Consider the following 26,533-nt stretch of genomic DNA (forward strand, 5'->3'; position numbering starts at 1 on the left):
AGGAGATGGAAGACGAAACACAGAGGAAAATATTTTACAGCGCACAAACAGCTACGTGTTTTGCTTCCCATATCTTCTGGGGCCACAGCATCAGAGTACTCTTGTTACACACACAGGTGGTGGCTCTGTCACCAGCATGCCTGGAGACGGGTCTCCCGGGTCTCACATGCCTCGGGCTAGAATACCTCTCCCTGGCTTCCATTTTCTCATCTGCAAAACTGAGGCAGCAACAGTACTAACTTACAGGATTATTGTGAGGAACGAATCAACATAATGGATATTAAGTGCTTAGCAGGGCACCGACAACAATAGGAACCATCCAGGAAATGGTTGTTTTTAACACAAATATCCTGAAGATGATAAAAGAAACACGGATCCTTATTTCTCACGGACCCTGCCTCGGGAAGCCGGGTTCTAATCACAGCTCTACCAATAAAAGTATTACTTTACCCCACCTGATTAAATGAGAGGGTTAGAGTAGATCAAAAGTGCTTTTCAACGCCAACATAACACAATGTTTAGACCCAGTCAGAAGCGCCTTGAGACGTCGCCAAAGATGAACAGGCCCAAATTTAGGCACATGGAAGGTATTTCTCTATCGATTCCTTGATGCTAGGCTTTGCCCCACTTGGACCCTGGTCCGGCTGCTTAGCCGGGCGCCTGATTGCTCCTTGGTCTGCCCCTTTGCGGCAGGGAGAGCCCACAGCTAAGGCCTCGCCTCCAGCTTCCCTGCCTGGGGGCACAGGGGTCTCCCAGCTTTACCTCCATCGCCCTAGGAAGGTTGCACATCAGTCCGGGGAGGATCTGGAAGGCTGCTTATTTGGAGGGGTGGGGGGTGTGGGGGCAGAAGGCTGCCCCTCCCGTGTGCAAGCTCCTGCAAGCCCGTGCCCAGCTGGAAGGCCTAATTTTAGGACCGTGTTCACATTTGAAGGCCAAGCTAATTTTAGGCTCAGCCTCATCAGGATCTCTTTTTAAGGCCTTAATGATGATGTGTCGGTGAAAGAGAGGGTACATTTTGGAACAGAAATATCTGAAAAGCGATGCTCTGGACACGGGCAGGAGAAAGTCCCTTGGCCAGTGGGGACTGCTAGCCAGTCTCAGGTGGTGCCACCCGCTCAGCTGTTATGTATATATCACCGTGGCCTGCCGACTTGTTACGTCGCTATGGCCCAGCACCAAGATACACTCTGCTTTAGCATGAATTCTGCTCATCTATGACGGGATGTTTACGTGTGTCGTAGGTATTGTTAGGTCTTCCCATTTTTAGAGAACACCATTTGAACCTAGGAGGGAGAAGGGCACAACAGGAATCAGATGTGAGATCTGTTTTGTGTTTGCAACTTCTCAAAGGTGTGAAGTGCCCTACGGGGGAGAAGTCAGCCTCTACAGGGATTTTCAGCTGAGCTCCAACCCAAATGCCAAGATAATCCATTGAAATCTACCATAGAGATCTTGAACATCAGCGCAGGGCAGCCTGGCATTTCACAGTGGTGTCTCGTTTGCAAAGCCCCTACACAGCAAAAGTGCTCACTTTGCTGTCTCCTCTGGCAGCCCCAACAGCTGTGATCCTGCTGGGACCTGAATTTATGTTTTTAAAATCTGAGTGCCCCAAACTGAAGAGCAGCCTCAAAGCCAAGTCTTCCTTCATTTGAAGTTAGGCTAGCTGTCTGGTTTCAGTTCTGTTTGCGTTGATGTCTCAGATCGAGTGTCTGCACATCATCTGCTTGTAAGTTGGGTAGCTCACCGCAAATCCCCCAAAGATTTCCAGGCCCCTGTTTTTGGTCTAGCTCCGCGTTCTTACGCGGGCTCCCGTGGCCTTCAAAGATCGCGTGGACAATTTGTGCAGTGCTGCGTGCCAGATGAGGTAGTGCAGGGCTGTAAGGAAGGCAGCAGCAAGGCCTCTTGATTGAAGGTAAAATATTCTCCCGCGTGCCCCAGAGGATAAGTGGAAATAAAACAGCATTGCAAAATTGCCTTGGTGATTGTGGCTTTTGCAGCTGCTGAGAGAGAATTGAGCAGCATTTTCTAGGGGAATGAAGCGGTAACATGTGAGTGAGGTGCTGCGGAATTTACTTTGTGGATCTTTTTAAATATCACAGATATTCTTTATTTACTCCTGCTCCACCTTTTTCTAAAAAGAATTTAAGAGCACTTACGCAGTGGAGTTACCGTAAATCAAAAATAGAAAAAAAACAAAGCCATAAAATCGGGGAGCCGGGAGGGAGAACGCTAGGTGCCAAATTTGTTTCGGAGCTTCCCGGAAGCCAGAGGGAAGAAGGAGTTACTATAAGTGCCCTGGTTCTTGAGGTCATCCTCTTAGTAACAGTGGTTTGCAAGATGGGTAGGTGACCCTCTGAGACGCCTCCCAGGAGGGGGTTTATCCCCAAATCCCTGATAAGCTGAACTTGGCCGTGCTTCCTGATCGCTGGGGAGAAGGGTAACTGCTTCCCACCTGCTACGGGCAGAGCGCCCTTGCTATGGGCAGAGAAAGAGGCGAAAGCACCCGTATCGCGCCCTCGCTGAGGGCCTGGGCGACGCTTTGCCCTCATCGTGCTGGTGACCTTGTGACGGGACCGGCCTTTCCGTTGCTTTCAGGTTACCGGATGCGATTAGGGTCTAGCACGGACAAGAAGGACTCGGGCCGCCTCCACGTGGACTTCGCCCAGGCCAGGGACGACTTCTACGAATGGGAATGCAAGCAGAGGATGCGCGCGCGCGAGGAGCGGCACCGGCGCAAGCTGGAGGAGGACCGGCTGCGGCCGCCCTCGCCGCCCGCGATCATGCACTACTCGGAGCACGAGGCCGCCTTGCTGGCCGACAAGCTGAAAGGTAGGAGGCCGCCGACCTGGGCCTGCCCGCTGACTGACGGAGGAGCCCTGTGATCCCCAAGCACCCCCGGCGTCTCCACCCCTACACCTGCTGATTTCCTGCAGGCGAGGTCACCCCCGAAGCTTCCCCCTGCCGCCTGGGACAGAGCCCTGCCTCTTCCCGCCTGTGTCCTCCGTGCAGGTGTGTGTTGTCACTCAGCACGACTCACGGAAGGAGGGGAGAGGAGTCGCACGCAGAAGGTCCAGAGGTGGCTCCTGTCTTCCCACCTGTGACGAATGAGCTAGGCTAGTGTCCCCTCCCGTGGTCGGGATCCCTGCCTTCAGAGATGGAGTTGAAGGGTCACTGCTAACACCTATGGAATAATTGGGGGCAGGGGGCACTAGTGTATGTCACTTCTTTAACGTTTGCTGTGCTCCTCTCACGTGTTTGATGCTGTGGGGGAATAAAGACATATGGGGGCTTTAGTACCTGCCCCAGGGAACTACAGATGATTGGGGAGGGGCCGGAATTTTAAGTCAGGACCACGTGTATGCGTGAATTCCCTTCCATCACCCATCAGAGTTGTATCATCTGAGCCGCATCTGCATTTTACAGGCAAGTGACGAGTGACGGTCAGACCTTCCTCAGGCCGTTGGGCGTGTCAGGTTTTAAGGAGAGAAGGCAGGTTGCAGTCGCTGGCCGCATGTAGGTGTCTCAAGTAAGCGATTAACTCAAGTCCAAAGCCAATGGCATGATTGCCAACCGATGTATGAGCAACGTGCTTTGGGAACACAGGGGCGAGTGTCAAGGAAGGTATATCAAGAAAATCGTCACAGAGGAGAACTCTGCGGGAGAAACAAGGGTCCCCCCTGCCCCCCAGGAGAAAAAGGGCCTAAATACATCCTGGTCAGAGGCTGGAGCCCCAGGAGAAAAGACACAAGGAAGCAGAGAGGAATTTGGCCCAGGAGGAGAAAGGCACGTCACCTGTCCCAGGGTACACGAGAGCTGCATGGCGGTTTCTAGAGCAAGGTGAAGTGGGAAGAGCAGTTGGGGGCCAGTGGGCAGAGCCCTGAAGGCTGCCGCTGGATTTGGGTTTTGTTCCTTAAGCAGCAGAGAGGCCATTAAAGATTTCTCATGGGAAGAGAGATGTGATTGATCGCTTGGAGTGTTTTAGAGCATAGCTAGTATATTGCTGGGAATGTGTAAAGTGGATTGGATGTTTTCATTAAAAGAAATGTATGAAAGCTGCCCCAAACCTATTTTAGGAGGATAGGAGGTTGACATTCTATATCTTTAAAAGAGAATTCTTTTATTTCTTCTAAACTTTATTTATTTATTTTGAGAGAAAGACAGCGAGTGGGGGAGGAACAAAGAGAGAGAGAGAGAGAGAGAGAGAGAATCCCAAGCAGGCTCTGCACTGTCAGCACAGAGCCCAACGTGGGGCTCGAACTCACGAACTGTGAGATCATGACCTGAGCCCAAATCAAGAGCCAGACGCTTAACCGACTGAGTCACCCAGGCACCCCAAGAATTGTTTTGAAACGGACTTCTGCTTCTAGCCGTTTTCCACCCAGTCCGGCCTTGAGAACCCCTAATCAGCTGCAATTGTGACTGAAATGCCCCACTGTGACCACCAGGCCAGTCTTGCTTGTTGTGCTGCTCTGAAAGGGCCTGTCTTACAGACGTAAACACAAAGGTCATTGTCCCTTCAACAAAAAGCATACACAGTGCAAATACAGGCATCATCTCCCCTTTCCATTCAGGCTACAAATCACAGGGAGTGGCCAGGAGGAGAAAGAACAACATCCTCAGCCGGGAATGTGGATTTTGAAACAAATTGGGTTTTTTTCTTTAATATCCTGTACATTGTGTATTATCGGCTTACGCGCTACACCTAGACGTGACAAAAACTAGCACCTTGGTTCTGTGACCTCTTGGAGGAGTTTCACAGAAGTCTGGCATCCCCCTGTTCTTTTTAAGAAACCCGCACGGAAATGTCTGTGCATGTAAGAGGAACGTGGCATTGCCTTCCCTGCTGGAGGATCACAGATTGGGATGTCAATTTGGTGAAGTAATTTGCAAGCTTTGCCATTTCAAAAATATATATTTATATAGATGAGTATAATTTGCAGAATTTCGAAGCTGCACCTTTGCCAAGTACTGTGTGATCCCTTGAGAGAACAGATTGGAAAATTTAATAGATGGCAGTTACAGTAGAATGAACTAGCTGGGGATACATCTCAGGCAACAGTCAGGTAATATCAAGCTTGACAATTTCAACCCAAGCACAGAGTTTGGAATATAAACAGCATTTAATTGCCTAGGAAATTGGCTGCCTCAGAGAGGAAATCCACTCCATGCTCCTTATAACGCTGCAAAGCCAGACAGGAGGAGCCAAGGAAACTGCTGCCCTGAAGATGATTTCATTGATGTAGGGATAAAAAAAAAAAAAAAAAAAAAAAAAAAGTGCAGTCAAAACCCAAGGTAAAGAAGCCTGGATAAAAAAGAAAATGGAAATGCAATCTGAAAATACCTAATTGGATTTGATTTTTTTTTTTCCCCTCCACTGAGAAATCATACTCTCTTAGGTTTATTCCATTTTCCCCCATTTTACATCGTACCTGTTTATTCTTGCAGTTTCCTTTTGGAAAATCAGCTTTATCTAGCCACATCTGTACAAGCCAACCCTATGTATGACCCACAAGGCCCTCCACTGCATCCTGCCTAGGGTTAAAACAATGCACATAGTAAATGCTTAATTCCTTTCTCTCTTCCTCAGCTATTTGGATCACTTGAGTATGTTGCATTTCTGGGCAGTGGTGCCACCGGGCGTGATCGGAAATGTGCAGGCAGCCATCATCCCACTTGTGGGGCTCTTTACCATATATCTGGGGCCTTGCTAAGCACCGCAGGGAAGACAACAGCATGCAAGCCTCTACTTCACAGCGTTTAGGCTTCTGGAATGATAGAGGCAATTACAAAGCACCGTATACTTCCCACTATCGTGTGTGAGAAGTGCCCCGTGCCTTCCCAGGAGTGACTCGGGACCCAACTAGACAGTGACGGGGTGAGGGGGCAGATCTTCTGAAACCAGCTAACCCCAGATTCTGTGGCCACGGGGCCTTCTTGAAGGCGGAGGAAACTTCGAGTTGTAATTGTGTAGTGTCTAAGGCAGCGTCTGTTGCGTTAATACAAATTCTAAAAGAGAAAATTAGCGGGCACCCTGCTGATTAAATAGACATTGTTCTGAGACAATTCAACTTAATGAAGACTGACTGGGAAGTAACTGCTCACAGACCCAAAGTTTATAGCATGGCTTTGAGAAAGTGAGCAGGAGCTCAATAACACCATAATTACACTTTATTGGAAACAGTAGCACCAGGCAGATGAGATAATGAATTTCAGTGTGTCTAACACAGACCATCCACCCCTGGAGGAACCCTGTGTTTGGACTGGGGAAGGAAGAGATTGATTAGACGGTGAGAAAGATGATATCCTCATTCACTGGAGATTTCTCCTGGCAAGAGCATTTAAAAGTTTTTGTGTACTTTTCCCCCCTTTGGAAAGCTTCGCATAATCTTTCATTATGCGATGAAATGAAGAGTTTCTCGGTGCCATCAGGTGAAGTTTTGACAAAGCTTTGAAGCAGTGCCCTTGGGATCCCCTGATGTGTCATCGTGAATTCAGTTCTCCTGGGATCCGCATTCATAATTTCCGGAGGGCTAGGCTCTGATTTGCATACAGAATGGCCCAGCGTCAGCCTGCCAGGGGGACAGGGGGAGGGAGGGCTGCCGGCATTTTGCTGCGGCGGTTGTCAATATTTATGGTTCCAAGAAAGTAAAAATCAATAATGCTCTAAGCCAAGTGGAAGTTCCATTAGCTAAAAGCCAGGCTTCCGTCTTAGGGCAAGGGAAATAAACACAGGAGCCTGTTGGAGAATCACTTCCGTGGGCGTCGCTGACCTTCACAGAGGCAAGACAGGCCGTTTCACCTAGAAACGTTTTGCATGACCCCAAAGCAGGAATAATCAGTGCATTTTCATACTGCCAACCCCTCCCTTAATTTTTTTCATTTTTACAGGTACTGAGTAGTAATTGGGGGAGATTGTGTGTGTGTGTGTGTGTGTGTGTGTGTTGAAGGGAGAGGAGTGCATTAACCATTTGTCTCGCCTCTCCTGCTATCTGTGATTTGGGGGATAGATAAGGTAACAACACCCCTTTTAGTGGTTGAGTAGCCAGAAGAATGGAGACTTGCTTAGAGATGTCCAGGCTTGAGGGACGTTTTAGGACTATTGTAGTAGGAGTGCTTGGGCCATCCTGGAATCCCCATTCTGCTTGGATCACTATGTGACTCCACACTGTGAGCTATTTCCAGCTATCATAAACGCCAGAAATCAGTGACAGCATTCACTGTGTGTGTGTGTGTGTGTACGTGTGTCTGTATCCCCATTTTTGGAGGAAAAAATTGTGTTGTAGAACATCTTCCTTTTATCTCATTCTTGGGATATGTTATTCAAGCACTGATCTCCTCTCCTGTTATTCCTTTATAGACCCAGCCATAAATAAGGGTACTACAGCCCGCCTAAGTTTTCATATTCAGTGCTCATGACCTGGCTCTCATCCTCCCTATTGTTCTGAAAATCAAGGCCAGATCTCCCTCTGCACACAAAGGGGGAAAAAAAAACCCTGCTTACCAGTTTGAGGCCTTTTCCCCCTTGATTATCGGTTTGTCACTTTGATTGAAGTTCACCACGTTCCCGCCTGCTGAGTCCTGGGCTCTGTGTCCTTGTCCTAGAGTTACACATGCAACTATAGCACAGACCTGGCCTTTGAGGAGCTACAGTTCAAAGGTGGCTAAAGCATGCTCTGGCAGTGGAACCATAACTTACAAATATAAAATTGACACGTGCCTATGATTTTGTTTGACTCATTCATTAATGAGAGAATCAGTAAGGCGTTAAAACTGGTTCAGAAGAAAATGTGCTTTATAATGATTGGTATTTTCTACTGGACGATAGTTCATCTGTGTTGTTATGGAGAATTATTTGCATTGTTATCAGCTCTCCACAATCTATGTTCTGTCCCTAAAGGGTTGTAAGATAGCCTAGTCAGAGGCAATTAAAGATTCATTCCCCTATAGAATCAGATAATTCCGGGGGCTGGGGGGCGATGGAGAGGGTCTTCTGGGCCATGCCCAGGATTCCGCTACAAAGATCTGCAGTAGTCTCTATGCCCATTTCCAAGTCTTTGACATTTTTTTCACATTTTCTTTTCTGGGACAGGGATGACGGATGTTTAAGCACCTGTTCTTTAAATGGGGGCAGGGAGGTTAGGGACAGGGATTCACAGAGCTCAGAAGAATCACATCAAACCCTTTCAGTAACCTCCACTATCTCAGGTGCCACTTTCCATGTCAAGGTCTCGTGATCTTTTAACATAGATGAGCTCCCAGCCAGTTTCCCTGGTTTTCATTGACTGATTTCTTCCAGTGCTTCCAAAACTTTAATGTGCATTTGAATCACTTGGAGTAGGAGATTCTGAATCAGGAAGCCTGAGTCAGGGTGAGTCTGCGTTTTCAAGGAGCTCCCAAATGAGGCTCAAGCTTAGTCTTTGAATGGCGAAGATTTATCCCATATGCAGTTTTTGAAGTGCCTCCTATGTCACAGGTGCTCAATAAACATGGAAGAGAGGGACAGAGAAGGAGGTTGATGAAGTCTGAAGGAGCCAGAAACAAAATGAGATGGGTATGGGATTCAGGTAGTGACGGTAAAGGGATAATAGTCATTACAATATTATTTATTCCTCACAAAACTAAAAACGATCATTATCTTCCCAGAATTAAAAATGCTTTCAAAAAGATTTTTGAGTCGTTTGATAAGCTGGTTAGCGCCTTTCTGCAGAAGGCTCTGCTTCTCTGTGATTATCTGACATCATTCTTAACTTTCATTGCCAGTGGCGATGACCTCAGAGGCCTGAAGGATAAAAGGACCAGCTAGCCTAAGTGCCAGAGAACATTTATCTCTGGGAGACAATGTGAAAACACTCTTTAACATGAAATTAAAATGTTTATTACTGGGGCGCCTGGGTGGCTCAGTCAGTTAAGCGTGTGGCTTAGGCTCAGGTCATGATCTCACAGTTTCAGATTTTTCGAGCCCCGCATCTGACTCTGCAATGACAGTGCTCGCTCTCTCTCGCTCGCTCTCTCTCTCTCTCTCTCAAAATAAATAAGCTTTAAAAAATGTTGACTACTAACTGATGTTTCCGAACTTCTGACCATTGAATTTGTGCCTCTCTAGCGAGAATCACTGCAAGTCTATTAGAAATAGTGTAACCAAATATAGATAAATTGCCAAGCGAAAAACTCGGAGTGACCAGAAGATTGCAGTATGTTTTAGAAGTTTCATTCTCACGTTAGCCCTTCAAAACTGGAGGCAGATCCATAAGCCAACCGTTGACTATACAGAGTGACTGATGTTTTAGTAGAAGGATATGGAGGGAATTGTGAAAACGTAGCACATGGACGCCCGATTCATGGTAGGGTTACAGAAAAGCTGCTTTGATGAAAGACACTGAGGCTGAATCTTGAGGGAAACGTAACAGTTATCCAGGTGTCCAGAAACGTGAAGGCTCCTGGAAGGAGCACACGGAGCACGGAAAGGCAGGGAGGCGTGGCCATGGTGCTTACCAAAGAGGAGAATGGTAAGGGAACGGGGATGAAGGGGAAAATGCAAATCAAGAAAAGCCATGGAGCAGACATGTGCGGTAACCCAGGTGTGACGTGGTAAGGACCCTGGTGAGAAAACACTGCACAATTTTTAAGGAGCAAACGGTCCATATTCGCCCGTTAATAACGGCAGTTTTCCCAGCTCTTGCTGTGGAAAAAGGCACGTCTGCCCATTCTAGTTTCTAAACTGCACCCGTGTTCAGAGTTATGCCTGAGCATGTTCACAGGAAGTATTTGGAATTTTTGTAAATGCATCTTTGATGTGATTTTTATGAGCAGTGTTAATTTCTTTTCACATGAATAGCTTTAATAATGCTGCCATCTAAATCCTGTTTAAATTAGTTTATATTGTTTTCTGTTTTCTCAGTGATCTTTCCACTGAATCCAAAATTGAACTTACAGTTGGATATTGAAAATGACCGCTCCCAATACACTTCTGTAGCCATTCAGAGTGAGTTGCTGAGTTAGTCTTAATTAATATAAAGTCACTTCTTACGTAGCAACAGATACTGACCGAACTTAACCGATTGTGCCTTAACTAATGTTTTCACATTTAATTTGCATGTCAGTACATCAATTATATATTGGCCTGGAAGTTTCAGAAAGTTCAGAAATGAGGATGAAATTGGGAGTTCTCGAAACTACATACATCTTTTAAGCTAAGCTAATGGAATTTTGCGTGCTATTGACTTGTGCTACATATTTTTTAACGCTTGTTAAAATGTGAGCAAGTCTCTTCCCTGCTTACTTTTTTAAAAATTTTTTTTAATGTTTATTTATTTTTGAGACAGAGAGAGACAGAGCATGAACGGGGGAGGGGCAGAGAGAGAGGGAGACACAGATTCGGAAGCAGGCTCCAGGCTCTGAGCCATCAGCCCAGAGCCTGATGCGGGGCTCGAACTCACGCACCGTGAGATCGTGACCCGAGCTGAAGTCGGACGCTCAACCAACTGAGCCACCCAGGCGCCCCCCCCCCCCCGCTTACTTTTTAAATTGTATATTTTCAATTGCCCAGTCCTAAAACTGCTGTTTCTCTTTCTGAAAACTATCAATTAACTCTGATCTGCTGGTGAACTTATGCCCTCCGTCCTAGACAGGAAGAAAAATAAAGTTTGGTTTTCAGGTCATTTGAGCAAACACACATTTTTAAATTTTAAGTGTGTTCTCCCTGACAGTAAATTAGTGTATTTACGAACTGAGTTACCACAAGCAAGAGAAGGAAGAACAACCAGTAACAGGAGGGAAAGACGGATGGAACGGGGATGTTCTATCTCCTTGTAAGGTTGACAACAAAATCTTAGAGGGTTTTTTTTTTTTCCCCTCTGTGTTATATACAGATAAAAGTCCCAGGAAAGGCGAAAAATGGTACATGAAGTCAGTGTTTTCTTTTTTGTTGTTATTTTTTAAGAGGGGAGCAAAAAAAGGCTTCTTATAAGTGTTAGGTTTATTCATGCTGTCTTTTGGGAGGTCCATTCTCCTAACATCTATTGGCGGGGAGAGAGGTAGCGAGTATGCGCGGGAGGCAAAATTTATTCTGACTGTAACGGTCACAGTGGGCCTCTCACAAACATAATGCTAAATTATGGGCCTCTCCATGGGCTGAACGTAATGTTAAGTTGTATGATGGATTTTATCTTACACAAGCCGCTCCGGTCCATGAAATGAGATAAGAAACCACTGCAGCTGGAGTTCACCGAGGGTTGAGCTCGGCCTGAAATTCCGGAGTTAACAAAATTGGATGAGCCAGCTGTGAGACTGCACGCTTGTGTTCTGTGCCTGTGCGTGGAGATTTTCGAGGAAGGGCGTCTTTCCCTCGCAGGGTGCCCAGTGGGCCAGTTCTCTCCTCTGGCCCAAGTGTGAGGGCAGAGGGGGGCAGGTTTGCCCTGAAAAAAGGCTTTGATCCCCAACCCCAGACTGCCTCTGCCTCAGGGGGAGAGGGCCCGGGTGGGTGCTGATGGGTAGCGTGTGTCCGATCGCTACTTCCACCATGGAAAAAGCAGAGCACGCTCCACGCACCCTGGGTCAGGCTGACCCTGCCTTCGTTCCGGGTGCGTACCTCTGGGCAAGCAGCAGCCACAGCAAGGAAGTTGTGCCCCCGTCTGGGAGAGGGACTCTGGCAGAAAAGGTACTAATGGTGTTTCTACGGCGCACTATGAAATTCACAAATCACCCCCACGAACGAAGGCTTTGTATGCTGTCTAACATGCCAACAGCAGTGGTTGATTAAAGAACATCTGGTGAATGAGATAAAATAGAACTCCTTTACCAAACATGAATCACGCTCCGTCCAGTCATCTGGGGGGTATATATGTATATGTGTTTGTATGCATATATACACAATATATAACATAGGAAATAAATGCACACACAAACACACACACACAACGCATAAGGAGGTTTTTGATGTTCCTCCAGGAGAGGGAACATAATAGGCACTCAGTATTTACCAAATAAATTCGTAAGAATCTGAATCGCCCAGTGTAATTTTGCTCCCAATTTTTAGAATTCAGAGTCTACCTCGTTTTCTGGAAAAATGTAGGATATTTTCCTTAAGTCACATGTTCCAAGGGTAGAAAAATTCAGGTGGAAGACTTCTCCCCTCCAGTTTGCCTGGGAAGTACGCAGTGAACCTTCAGCAGTAGGATCGATTAATGTTGTGATAATTGACATACAGCTTCCAGTTCTAATTAACTTAATTACCTTCAGACTTGCTTTTTTTTTCTACTTCTAAGCCATACAACACAGGTCTGTTCCAGTAACCATTCCCAAACAGGCAAGTTTACTTGTTTTCTTTCAGATAAACTTTATCATTTATTTACAGGTGGAACCACATTGCCCACTCCGTGCACCCCACCCCCTCCACAACACACACATACCTCAAACCAAGTTCACGTGGACTCTAGTAGGCTTCCAGATGGCTTCCACAGAGAACACTGACCACTCAGGGAACAAGCCCTCTTTTGTTGAAAACAAGCAAATGTTTTGTTTTTCAGCTGAATCGAAGCTGTTCTATTAAATGTAAAACGAAATTAGTTTTGAACTGGAGCAGAAAAAGAACTGACTGATTCCTACAACCACTTTGGGAACAATATCTTCCGTTACATCCGGTTTTAAAATAGTCTAATCTGTCATCCATATTTTGCCACTAACTCAGCTGAATCTAAGTCACACAACTAGTTTCACTGTATAATAGATCTGATAAGAGAATCTTGAAAAATGCAGTAGGGACCCAATAGGTTAATGACAGTTTTCTGAGCCACTCTTGAGAAAGAGAAATCAGGATTTGGTGCGCCGTGTTACCAAGAATGCCCAGAACAGATCTAAAACTAAGCTCACCGGGTTGGTAGATGAGAGAGTGAGCTACCAAGTATTTCTTGGATGGCTCTGTGACACCATAGAGTCAGATGTGAAAGGGAAGGCTAAGAAACGCTAGCACGGTTAGCCTTAGGGAAGCTAATTTGTCAAGTTCCAAAGATGTATCCGTTAAGATGGTCCATGTTCTGTCTTTTGAGAAGAACCAGAGTAAAGTACGTGTCCTTGCCTTGGCATGATTTGTACTTGGTGGTTTTCCATTTCCAGATGATAGCAAGTTTTCAGAGGCTATCACAGTGCTACTCTCCTGGATTGAGCGAGGGGAAGTTAATCGGCGTTCTGCCAACCAGTTCTATTCCATGGTGCAGTCAGCCAATAGCCACGTCCGCCGGCTGATGAACGAAAAAGCCACCCATGAGCAGGAGATGGAAGAAGCCAAGGAGAATTTTAAAAATGCCTTAACTGGAATCCTCACCCAATGTAAGTAAAATTTGGGGGGCCATCTGTTTTGCTGTGGTTTTGCCTTTTCTTTTGTATTCATTTAGTTTTTGTTTTCATGTGGGGGTAAGTAGATCAATAATTTCCCATTTTACTCCATATCAAATGGCACACCTCATAACCGATTTCATGTTCTGTGGCAACTTGGAGGAACACGGACCCCGCCCTGAGAGCTTACTTCTCAAGGTGAGCAACATTTCTGTAGCTTTTCCTCAGAACACCAAACCCGGCCACCAGGGCAGGGCACCAGATGCTTCTGTGCCTGCTGGACCCACCGCAGCTCACAGCACACCTGCAGGGTGGCCACCCTTTACCTGGGGGCCGTCCCCACAGACCTGTGTGTCCTCCCAGTGCTGGGACAGTAGGAAGCAGACCCCGAACACATTGTCCTTGAGCTCTGTTTAGGATGAAGGTATCATCAGAAAAACTCCTCCCCAGGATCCTTTATTGGAGGTGAGCTCTGGCTGTTGACATGGGCAACTCAGGAGTAGAGGAGGGTTTTCTGCAGTATTATTTTTTTTTTTGTCCTTTCTTCATCTGGAAAGCAGATTGCCTTAACCGCTTAATGCTGGTGATTTTTCATGTCCAAACCCTAAATTGATGAAGGGGTCTAAATGGGCTTGCTCATAGAACAATAGTCGGGGTGATTACCCAGGGCTCTATTCAAAAAAAAAGGGCGTATATTTTTTTTATGGGCACTCTGTCTGTGTCTGTAGTTAACGTCACAGTGGCATAATGCATTACAGTTGCGGATGTTCCCCGGGTTGGTAAAAGCCACCGAATGACACTGTAACAATGCCGTGCTCCATCCCATACCAGGTGCAGGGTGCCATGTGGGACGGGGCTATATGCGATTTACATATTCATTCTGAGAATAAGTATGATTTTCAATGATATAACGTGCCAAAATGTCGAGCGCCTCTTTCATTGGTGCAAACCCAAGGGATAATGTATCTGTTCGGATGAGAAGAGAGAGGGGCGTGAAAAACCAGGCTCTCGAGTGGAAAAAGGTTTTCTATGACTCTGTTGTCAGGCCTTTCTCGCGGCAGCATTAAAATACGTAAGAAACTCTCAAACGTGAACTCTGATAGGTGACCAAATATCCAGTGTGAGATCAACCCGGGACATCTGTCTTTATAGAAAAGGAATAGGAAAGAACAGAAGTGCTGTCTCCTCAGACCATTCTCAGACCACCTTCTCGTGATTCCTACTCTGAGGGATGACCCTTCTTCACGTGACCGTGTCGGTCCAGCAGTTCTGAAGTTAGGGTTACTAGGGATAGGGTGAGAAACACTAATATCGATGCCCCCTTTAAATTTTTTTTTTCAACGTTTATTTATTTTTGGGACAGAGAGAGACAGAGCATGAACGGGGGAGGGGCAGAGAGAGAGGGAGACACAGAATCGGAAACAGGCTCCAGGCTCTGAGCCATCAGCCCAGAGCCCGACGCGGGGCTCGAACTCACGGACCGCGAGATCGTGACCTGGCTGAAGTCGGACGCTTAACCGACTGCGCCACCCAGGCACCCCTCGATGCCCCCTTTAAAAGGAGGGCCGTGCAGCATGGATTAGCAGGTGGAGGGGAGGTAAGGCTGGATTGGTAATGGAGAAAAGGAAGAGAGGGAAAGGCCACTCGACTCTTAAAAACACAGCCCCTGCAGAGTGATGGCAAACCAGGTGCCTGAACACTGGGATATTCCGGGTACCTCTTGCTCACCAGCATCAATTTCATAATATATTTTCATTCCCGTGACTTCACTGTCCCACCTGGCAGGGAAGAGTCAACCCTTGACTCCAACAGCGAAGGTAGGAAGGGAACCACGCATTAGAATAGGGAAGTTTAGTGTTCTTTGGCAATACCCGTGGGAAGAAGCATGTGTTAAAAAGAGGCCCAGATCCTGTGGCTGAAAGAATGCCACGCCACGTGCCTAACATTACCCAGGGGTGAGCTGGCCTAGGCTGGGAGATCCAAACATCAGCACTGTATTCCTGATAAATCGAGGCTGAATTGGACCATGAGGTTGAGGTCTGTTGCAACAATGCGCTTCCTACTGTGGGACCTCTGGAGGAGCAAGCATCTGGCCACAAGCAGGCCTGAAGAACTCTTCCCACGCTGCACAGCCAGGAGGGGGAGGAGAGGGAGGAGGAGGGAAGTAAGGGGAGGGGAGGAGGGAGAAGAAGAAGAGGCAGGAGGAGGAGGAAGGGAGGAGGGGAAGAGGGGGAAGGGAAGAAGGAAGGAGGGAGAAGGAGGAGGCCCCCATCATGTCTTTTTTTACAGGCTCAAATCACGCAAGATAAAAAGAAGGGGAAAGAAAAGAGGACAGGGTTGCACCTTCAGAGCGAGACAGCAAAACTTGCCCAAAGAACCCCAACAGCCTTCCGTTTCTGTCTCGTTGTGCAGAATTATTACACGTGTTGGTGCCTGGCTACAAGGAAAATGGGAAATATGCTTATCTGAAGGGACCCATTATTGCTCCCCAGAATAAAACCGGAGGTCTCAGAGTAAAGAAGGGGGGGGGAGGTGGATGGCTGCCCAGAGGCATTTTGCAGTTCCTGCCATATGCGGCCCCTCCCGTCCCACTTTTACTCCTGTCCGATCTGTTGTTCATACGTCGCCTAGTGGGATTCACATCGTATCTCCCCACTTCAGCCCCTTGAGTAGCTTCCCATTGCACGAATAATATTCCCTCCGCAGCCCGCGGGCTCTCCACACCTGCCTCTTCAGCTCCGTCTTCCCTCGACTCTCCACGTGTCCTCCCCATGGGCCTCCCTCCTGCTGAGCCCTTCAGAACCAACTCCCACCCCAGAGCCTTTGCACCTCCGTCCCTCTGTCTGACTTGCACTTCCCCCCACTCCACATGCATGAATCCTTCCCATCCTTTAGGTCTTGGCTGAGAGCCCACCCTTCAGAGAGGCCTTTCTCCACACCCCCTCCGCCATAGGCTCACCACCCACTGCGAGTTCAAGGTCCTCCAGAGCACTTAGCAAATGTGCAGCGGTGTGATAATTCGTCGGCTTTTGCTGATTAGTCTTCCACGCACCCCAAGTGTCTGGAACATAGGAACAGGATGATGAGTAAGTGAGTGCGTGAGTAATGGGAAGGGCAGCAGGAAGGAAGCCTGAAACCGTTCAGAAGTTCCCGGGGACCTTGGAGAGTAGTTTGGTATGGGTAGCAGCACAGTCCGGGGGTCCCGGGCCTCGACTCTGCAGGCGTAATCACACAGATCGAGAAGCCCAGTAGCTGTGCTTTCGGCGGGAACTGCTGTCCTTTACCGGACCCCCCGGAGCAGGCTGGGGGGGTATTTGCGTGGAAGAGTCAGCAGAAGAATTCATGTTGGCATTCCTCAGTCCTACCTGTCCCACAACCTGTCCGTGAGAGACACCCCCCCTACCCTCAGCCCCGGACTTTAATTCTGGGGAAGTATTTCAGCAGCCAGCAGAGACTGTGGAAAGTCCCAGCGGGCGCCACCAGCCCACAGTGCTGTCTCCGTGGTGCCCATCCCGGCTATGGCGGACCTGAGGGGCCTTCGCGGGCCCTGATGGCTGAGACCCGTCAGGACACCTTGAAGGTGGGAGAGACCTTAGAGGGGAGCCTGAGCTGGAATCAAGGCTCTAGGGTAGAACAGGAAGATTGCACGTCCCAGTGAACAGCCTCAGACTTTTCCACTCTTTCCCGTGTGCTTTTGCAAAGATGACTACTCCCCAGACGCACAGGGGAGCCGAAGCCTACCTTTCATCACGCAAATAGTAGCGGCAACGTGGCCAAGCTGCTAGGTGTGTGCACATTTCATCACCCTCTGAAGGTTAAACACATCTCGTTTCATGTCTGGGGCAGTGACGTTTGTCTCAACCACGTTTTCTCCGCTTACCCCCACGCAGTTCGGCGTGGTGGGACGGGGTCGGTGTCCGTACAGGGGGCTGCTTCTGACATAATGACGGCGGAAGTCCACACGGATTGACACGCTTGCTTGCATTTTCCAAAAGCAGAACCAGCCATACTCCCGTTTACCTGCACGAATACTTCCGGAAAACACGCCAGGAATCACATCCTGCCCTTCCCATTTCGAATTAGATCATGATTGTTTAGCCCCAAAATTCAGGAATGGCAGCTCAGTTTTCTTTGTCCCGAGTGGCTGGAAATCTAGTTGTTTGGTAGTAGGCATGAGTGCACCCGCCCATGTAAAAGATCTCCACGGTGCCGGTGCCCTTCTCCACGGCATTCCATGGTGGCCTTTCTGTTGGAAAGCCACGAGTGTCAGGAAATTGTTCTGAGGCCATAGGAAAAGCAGGTACATTGATGAACTGGCTTATCACAGCAGGTGGGGCTGGCCTGGTGTCCTGAAGGGAGGGCTCATTTAACAACTTCCGGGAAGTTCAGGCACATTTCTGCAAAGCTCCAAGTATGGCAAAAGGTTGGCTCCCTGCATAGATTTTACTGGAAATAGGAGAAGGAAAATTTCATTAAGTGTTAGTCCTTTAAACTGGATAAGAGGCACCCATCTCCTCACTTTGCTAGTCATACTTTCCTTGCTTTCGTATTTGAGCAGGTAGCATTTGCTCGAAAGGGGAAAAGAAATCAAGAGCCACGAAGAAGAACATAAAGAGAAAGTTGTGATTTATTTCAAGATTTACATCGAGGTCCGGGAGTTACCTCCTAGCCCTGTTGGTTTCCGTTATGTGGACATTTGTTCAGGTTCTCACCTCACTCCTATCTCTGGCCTTCACCCCAGGACCAGCTATTAAATCTAATCCAGTAGGCATTGTTTCCATCTGCACCTTGGCTTCAGGCCTCAAGGGGCAGCACCTGACCCAACCAAGAGTTTGGGGAGTTCAGCATCCATTCACTTTCGTTTGGGATCCTTTTTCACTTCTGACCATGGATGTGCAGTTACGAAAGATGTTAGTTGAGGATGCCATCTATCCCAGTGTGGCAGCTGGGGCTCTCTCGTCTTTTCTGGGCCAGCTGGGTAGATCTCATCTGCTGGACATAGAAACAAAAGAAAAAAAACATCAGCACAGGTGACTCATTTCACTCTTAGGACATTTCATCCTTATGTCATCCTTGACTCATGTTTATGTCATTTCTTAGCCTGTCCGTGTGGCAGAAACCTCCCCAGTTTTTCCGACTGAGAGACTTTGGAGTTTTGGTCTTCTTTGCCCTTCAAAAATGTATATTCCATAGGCCTGCCCATTTCCAGTTTTTCAGTTATGAGTAAAGCTTGTCAATTCGAAGCTCAGAGAGGAGCTGTTTGTAAAGTTCAGGAAGCATGTACCACAGCATTCAATTATTAATATGCATGCCAAGATGATCAATTGTGCATGCCTTGTTACAACACACACACGTCTAATGAAAATTTAAACACTCCATGATATTCCCACTTTGGTACTTCCCCAACAAGCTTCCCAGTAAGAGAGAAGAGAAGGAAGGGAGCAACGTGGGGGAAAGGCAATTGGGAAAGCAGACGGCAGTGGAGAAGGGTTTATTAATATTAATTTAAGGATACGTGCCATAAATATAATGAGCAGGACTGCAAAGCAGAACTTGGAGGATGTCAGAGACCCATTGGCTCAAACCCTCTCATTTTATAGAGGAGGAAACTGAGATCCCAGAGCAGACGCGATAGGCCTTGGTCATTCAGCAATTTGGGGGCAGACTAGAACCCAAGACGCTTGGCTCATTCTCATTGTCCAGATTGCTCTCTGTCATCGTGGGTAGGGATGCTTCCATGAACAGCGAAAATGATCAGAGGAGGATATTATAGCTGTAAATTTATAGCTTACACAGGTGGAGTTGAAGAAGCGTTCAGTGACGTTCTGTGTTGGCTCCACATGGAATACAAATGCTGCGGTCTGGTTACAAAATGCAGCCTTTGCCTCTAGCCCTGCCCTCCTCCCCCCTCCACACTGGTCCCTACGCTACGTCCCTCGCCTCAGGTATTTCCCTCGGCCCCGTGCCAGAACTGGAACCTCGCGTCTGTCACACTTCCTCCTCGTGTAACCCACAGCCCCTGTCCCCGTCTCCCGCCTTCTGCAGCACTTGAATATCTCATTCCTTTCTAGTTATTTTCTGTGCGTCAGGTTTTGGGGTTTTCGTTTTTTTCCTCTAGTAAGATTTTAGACTAAACAGAAACAGAGGCCGTTTACTCTTCGCCTTCCCCACCTCCCCAGGGAACATCACCCCCGGGGTCTAAGCGTATCGAAGACCTCAGTACAACCATCAGCTGTTGATCAAAGACCATAGACGGAAATGAGGGCGGCATTGGAAATTGGCCTGGAACCTAAAACCTGCAGAACACATTCTAAATGTTGGGGTGTTTGAATACGCCATGATCCCAGTGGACTCGGCTCTCATATGCCATCCTCCTTCAAGTAGCATATGCAGAATATACTTCTGTTGAGAATCGTGCCGCAGGGGGTATTACAGTCCTCTTACATCACTTCAACCTGGAGGCCGGAGAGGTTAGAATTACCATGCAAATTTGCTTTATATATTTATGGTAGGAAATGGCATCACCCTCATCTTAGACCTTGAAAACAGCAGACAGAGGAGAGGCTTTTGACGTAGCATGAAGAGATCCTCGTTCTAAGCCGAGCTCGACCACCAATTAGCCAGGTTCAGTTCAGCCTCTTGCGTCTTGGTTTTCTCGTCTACTCTATAGTGAAAGGGCTTGACCAGACAGTCCCCTCAGTTCCATTTTCATTGTGAAAACCCAGCAGTCCTTATCATATCATTGGCTTTGATTCTTTTTTTTTTTTTTCTTAATATCTACACAGAGCAAGCATCTGCCAGGACCCAGCCAGGATGCCAAGGCTCCTGAGCTGAGCACAGAACAGTAGGTCACATATCCCTCCATGCATGTGCCCCCTTTCTGCCTCACTGGGGGGGCGTTGTGTCTGCACGCAGCACTGCGGGTCTCAAGCCCCATTTCAACCCTAAGAGTGCATGGGCAGCATGTACCCGGGGGTGGGGCAGACCATAGACAGGGCAGGATTCTGGTCAGAGAGGCGGCGCCTTCCCTGGCCACTCTCATCTGTTTTCTTGACTAAAACCGCAACACCTCAGGTGTTTGAATGAATGATGCGATTCATCCACAAGTATTTACTGGTCCCTGTTACGTACCAGGCAGGGCACTAAGCACCTGAGTGAAATAGGAGGGGTTTCTGGTCTTCCGTGGACCACGACCCCTCTTTCTGGATGGTGTCACCATCCACGTTTCTTCTGCCTGAAAAGCTCTTTCTGAAACCCTTCACTTCTTAGGAACATCTCGGCTAAACCTTTTTTTTTTTTTTTTTTTTTTTAATTTCTGCCAAGGGAAATTTGGCTTCTATGTTCCCGCTGTCGGAAAAGAATTTTATGAAGTGTTAAAATGTTTTCCGTGTCTGTGGTCGTCATTGCTATCGTTCATCCAGGAGAAAAAAATTCCCCATAACTGCTTTAGCAACTCGACAGGTTTTCTGTTTCTCCTCAAAATCATACTGATGACTATATTTGCCAATGCTTTAAGTGCTGGAAACGTTATTTTCATTAAAAAAAAAAAAGTATCTATTTGCGCTCAGGGAATAAATGTCCAGAGAAGACATTAAAAAAAATTTTTTTAATGTTTATTTACTTTTGAGAGAGAGAGCATGAGCAGGGGAGGGGCAGAGAGAGAGGGAGACACAGAACCCGAAGCAGGCTCCAGGCTCGGAGCTGTCAGCACAGAGCCTGATACAGGGTTCAAACTCATGAACCGCGCGTTTGTGATGTGAGTCTCGAACTCACGAACTGTGAGATCATGAACTGAGCCAAAGACGGATGCTCAACCGACTGCGCCACCCAGGCGCCCCGTGAAAATATTTTTTTAATAAAAACTTTCAAGTCAAGAATGAGCACAGAATTTTCTGTTTCACAGGATACCAAAGCTGATAGCAGAGGATGCTGGAAGCCTGCCAGATCTGAGTGTTGAGCCTTTCCTGGCATCTCTCAGTCTCACTGAAAACATATCTACTGAGCCAAGTAATACCACTACAATGTTAACATGATTTGTTTTTTTTAACTGGTAGCAAAATGAGAGACAGAAATTAAGCCTTACCCTCTGGACCAATGAGGAGCCATGGAAGGCTAGATTTTAAGAGCTAACATAGGATGTGCTAAGTAAAGCAGAGCAATTCAGGAAAGATAGAACTTTCAGGAGCCAGAGGTGAAGCCCTGCTATCTTGATATGAGCCCAGTTGTAGGGACTGGAAAGGAAGCCGCGACTAAGTGTAAGGAGGAGGGGTGGGGAGTGGTCATGGGTAGGGGGTGGGGCAGGAGGGGAACAGACTATGAGGGAAAAAGTCTCTGAGCTGCTTTGGAAAGTATCCACATGCAACCATTTTTTTTTTTTTCCCCACAAAAACTTTTTAAAGCCAAGACTCGGCTAAACCTTTCAAACTAGATCCGAGGAAGAGTGAGGTGTCTGTAAAGTCACTTTAAGGCAGAGATGACGTGTTCTGGACTTTTATGTGCAACCAAGAAAGAAGTCCCAAGTTGGTGTCCAGGCTCAAACAAAGGAAAACTGTGCCCGGGGCGGATCATGAAACAGTAGCCACAAAGTGAGAGGACTTCTATTTATTAAGGACATAAACTGCTTAGGGTTTGCGCACTCCTTCTCCGGCAGGGTAGATGTATGATCCACGAGGCCAAAAATATTTACTATTTCTTTGCGGAGAAAGCTTGCTGAACCGTCTTCTGTAGGATCACAGAGCTAGAGAGGATATTTAGAAATAACTAGTCCAGGGGCGCCTGGCTGGATCAGTTGGAAGAGCGTGCGATTCTTGATCTGGGGGTTATGGGTTCAAACCCCACGTTGGGTGTACAGATTACTTAAATAAATACATAAATTTAAAACAGAAAAGAAAGGACTATAATCCATCCCCCTTTGCCTGGGGCCTCAAACACAGAGGCTCTCTTCAGCCCACACAGCCACTTAGTGGTGGAACTAAGACTTTGCCAACAACAAGGGCTCCCTGGCTCTCCCTCCCCACTCCTGTGCCTCCCCACAGTGTTGCATTCCTAAAAGCACTCCCTCAGCCCAGCCCCACCTCCTCAGGTTTCCCCTGCTGAGGCGTTGGATTCAGCAACAGTGATGAACAAAAGTAGGGCAGAGTGGATTTTAGATGACCCCGTGCTAAGGGCACACACTGAGCGAAGCCCCTTCCCGTCTGGTAGACACGCAAGAAACAGGGGCCTTTTCCAGGCACTGATTACGCTTCTCCGTCTCTCAGATTCCTCAGGACACTTTTGGAAAACGGTCTGTCAGCTTCCTGCCCCATAACAATCTCAAATATTTGGCTCCTGGGTTCTAGAAAATTCTACCTACCTAATGGACCAAGGGTCATTGGAGCCTTTCCTGCCTCTTTGGATGCTCTCTGCAAGCTGCTTCTCCCACCATGACTCAATCATGTGTACGGCTGTCTCCCCCCAGGGCTACGAGAACCAGAAGGATCTTTGGATCTACAGCCCCTAGTACGGTGTCTGGATGTTACACTCCACCGTGCTCAGAAGACTCTGGCCCATAAGTGTAAATACATATACAAACGTTTATAAATGCGCTTGACCCTGGAACAACATGGGTTTGACCTGAGCTGGTGCACAGATGTTTTCAATGCAGTACATTAGTACCGTGTATTTTCTCCAGCCTCCTTTATTGTTAAGAATACAGGATGTACCACATATAACAGACCAAATATGTGTCAATCAGCGGTTTTGCTATCAGTAAGGCTTCCGGTAAACAGGAGGCTAGTAAGTTTTGGGGGAGGCAAAAGTTACGCATGAGTTTTGACCGGGGGAAGGTCAGTGGCCCTCATCCCTGCATTGTTCAAGGGGCTGGATGTGCGTAATTTGGAGTTAGGTGAATGCAATTCCGCTCCCTAGGGAAGCCCCTTCAGGGCCTCCGTTCCCTGTCTGCAGAGAGAGAGGGGATTAGAATCATGGGTCCCTTTTGAATTTCACCATTTGCTAAGTATGCGACCTTGGACAAGTGTTTACCCCTCTCTGTGAATCTGTTTCTTCATCTGTGAAACGGGCATAATGGAAGCACCAGCCCCAGAGGATCGCTGGGAAGTTTAAAGATCATGTTTTATTAGTTTATTTATTTTGAGATGTTAAAGGAGAGGTTCTCAAACTTCAGCACTTGTTGGAGTAACCTGGAAAGCTTGTTAAAACAGTCCACTAGATTGGTGGTTGCCAGAGGCAGAGGGTGGAGGTACAGGAAATGGGGGGAGGGGGTCAAAAGGTACAAACTTCCAGTTAATCTGAAAAACAAAACTTAGCGGGCATGAAGTTAAAGTGCAATTTGGCAATAGCTCTCAAAAATTTAAAATTCAGACACTCTTGGGCTCAGTCAGTTAAGCATCCAACTTCAGCTCGGGGCACGATCTCACAGTTCGTGGGTTTGAGCCCCACGTCGGGCTCTGTGCTGACAGCTCGGAGCCTGGAGCCTGCTTGGATTCTGTGTCTCCCTCTCTGGCGGTCTGTCTCTCTCTCTCAAAAATAGATAAACGTTAAACAATTTTTTTTTTTAATTCAGATACTCTTTTATCTTTTCCACTGGCAAGAATTTCTTATAAAGACGTTTATATAAAAATGTCCAGGAGCACCCGCGTGCCTCAGTCGGTTAAGCGTCCAACTCTTGGTTTCAGCTCAGGCCTTGATCTCACGGTTCATGAGTTGGATCTCCCTGTCGGGCTCCATGCTGACCGTGTGGAGCCTGCTTGGGATTCTCTCTCTCGCCCTCTCTTTCCCTTTCTCTCTGCCCCTCCCCTGCTCACATTTTCTCGCTCTCAAAATCAACAAACTTAAAACATTATTTTAAAAAGCCCAAAGACATGTCTGAGGATGTTCATTACAACCTGATTAACGAAGGAATACCCCCAAACTATTGCGAGTTCAGTGCCAGACCACCACAATAAAGTGAGTATTGCAATAAAGTGAATCAAATGAATATTTTGGGCTCCCAGTGTATATAAGAGGTATATTGACACTGCACTGGAGTCTATTGAGCGTCCAATAGCATCGTGTCTAAAAAAATGTACATACCTTAAATTAAAAATACTTTGTAGCTAAAAAGTGCTAACCATCACCTGAGTTTTCAGAGAGTTGTAATCTCTTTGCTGGCAGAGGATCTTGTCTGCTGTTGATGGCCGCTGACTGATCAGCGTGGTGTCTGCTGAAGGCTGGGCTGGTTGTGGCCGTTTCCTATAATAAGACGACAGTGAAGCTTGGCACATCGATTGGATCTTCCTTTCACTCGCACACTTAGAAGCCATCATAGGGCTATTCGTTGGCCCAATTTCAACTTTGGTGTGTCTCAGGGAGCAGGGAGCCTGAGGAGAGGGAGAGAGATGGGGGGAGAGCCAGTCAGTGGAGCAATCAGAACGCTCACATCTGTCGGTTAAGTTTGCCATCTTATATGGGTGTGGTTCGCAGTGCCCCAAAGCAATTTCAATGGTCATCGTAACAAGTGCAATAATGATGAGGAGGTTGCTGTATTGCAATGAATTACCGAGAATGACCAAAACGTGGCACGGAGACATGAAGCGAACGAATGCTGTTGGAAAAATGATGTTGATGGACTTGCTCGACACAGGGTGGCCACAAGCCTTCAATCTGTAAAAGGTGCAATATACCTGCGAAGCGTAAAAAAGGGAAGGGCGGTGAAATGAAGTGCCTTTAACATGCATATGAATAGATTTCCAAGATATGTTAAGTGAGAGCGAGTTTCAGCACAGTATATACAATGTCAGCACTTTTGTGTAAGTGAAGAAAGGTTATGCTTTTTGTAATTAAAAAAAAAAGGATAGACACAGTCTATCTACTACATGCGTAAGATTTTTCCCTGGATGGAGATGCCAGAATCTGTTAAGAGTGGTTACCTTTAAAGAGAGAAACTGGATGGGAGGCAGCCAGGATGGGAAGGTAACCTTTTACTTTTCATTTTATTCCTTTTTTCTTGAATACATCTATCACTTTTATCTAGTCAATAGGGCTAATCTGGGCAGGGGGATTTATTGGATTTTAAAAGCCTAATAAATGCTGCGTGTTGTAAGGAACCATTAAAATTATAATATTCTCAGAGATTTTTGTTTTGATACTTCTCAGAATATTTGAATATATGTATTAATAAGGGGATCTCCAGTTCCTGAAATGTATTGGGATTTATACAAAGCTTAAGAAGTCACCGTCCACCTAATATCTTACCATTTATTTGAATAATGTCACCATTCCGTGCTTGCTTGAAATTTGCTAAAAGCATCCTATTTCTTTATATATATATACGTATATATATATATATATACGTATATATATATACACGTATATATATACATATATATGCATATATATATATACATATATATATACATAATATATATATATATATATATATATAATTTGATCGCCACTTTCTCTCTGTCTCCGTCCACATTCCCCCAAAGAACTAAACATCCGGCCTCATCTAGCCAGGATGTTAAGAAAGGTGATGCCCGCCCGTGGTGTCGTGGCCTCGGGTTTAACACGCTGTAATGGATTCACGGTGTCACGCAGCAATGCTCGTTTTCTTCATCTCAGGAGAAAACCCCGGAATGCCCTTTTTCCTCCTCAACTTGAAATTCCAGTCCATGCCTCCCTAATAGATGGGTTTGACCGTGTTAATTCTCTATTTCCTGGGCTTCCTGCCAGACTGACTGGCAGGCTCCTGTGTGCTCAGGACCCAGACTGAGTAGGCAGGAATCTCTCTGGGAATCTCTTCTAGCAGCTTCCCCTGTCTGTGTCCGACACTAACTGCTCCTCCCTCTGGCTTTGTCTTGCTCTTGTGGGTGTCCTGAGAGCCCGAATCACTTACTACATTCCCTCTGTGGTAATTTTTCAGTCCAGAGCCCAGACTCATCAATTCTACCCTAGCTTTTAGTATTTCAAAGCAACAGGAACCAGCCAGGGTGGGGGAAGTCAACTATTTCATTTGTTACGTGCCTTAGAACATCTTTTATGAGCTCTTCATAGAGGATATGGAAAAGATGTTATCCCTTAAAGGAAAATCAAATTTCCTCTGAACCCTACAGAGTCAGGCTCTATGATGAGCCCAGATAACATTAAAAACAAAAAATTGAGCTTGAAGATTTGTTTGAGGTGCTCTATTTAGGCAAAGCTACTGCCTAAAAGGACTTAGCGTCTC

General features: G+C 46.9%; 1 protein-coding gene across 2 annotated transcripts in view; it reads left to right on the forward strand.

The window, feature by feature from the left end:
• Nucleotides 1-26,533, forward strand: part of ENOX1 (ecto-NOX disulfide-thiol exchanger 1) — a 206,585-nt gene that overhangs the window by 54,141 nt on the left and 125,911 nt on the right. For both annotated transcript variants that reach the window (XM_047078969.1, XM_047079041.1), the window contains 2 exons: nucleotides 2,596-2,829; nucleotides 13,111-13,323. In XM_047078969.1, the coding sequence (XP_046934925.1) occupies nucleotides 2,596-2,829; nucleotides 13,111-13,323 (447 nt within the window). The remainder of the gene's footprint in view (nucleotides 1-2,595; nucleotides 2,830-13,110; nucleotides 13,324-26,533) is intronic.

The sequence above is a fragment of the Lynx rufus genome, unplaced genomic scaffold (genome assembly GCF_022079265.1).
Source record: "Lynx rufus isolate CCGP_SWC_20201006 ecotype Redwood Valley unplaced genomic scaffold, mLynRuf1.p SCAF_1, whole genome shotgun sequence".
Lineage (NCBI taxonomy): Eukaryota > Metazoa > Chordata > Mammalia > Carnivora > Felidae > Lynx > Lynx rufus.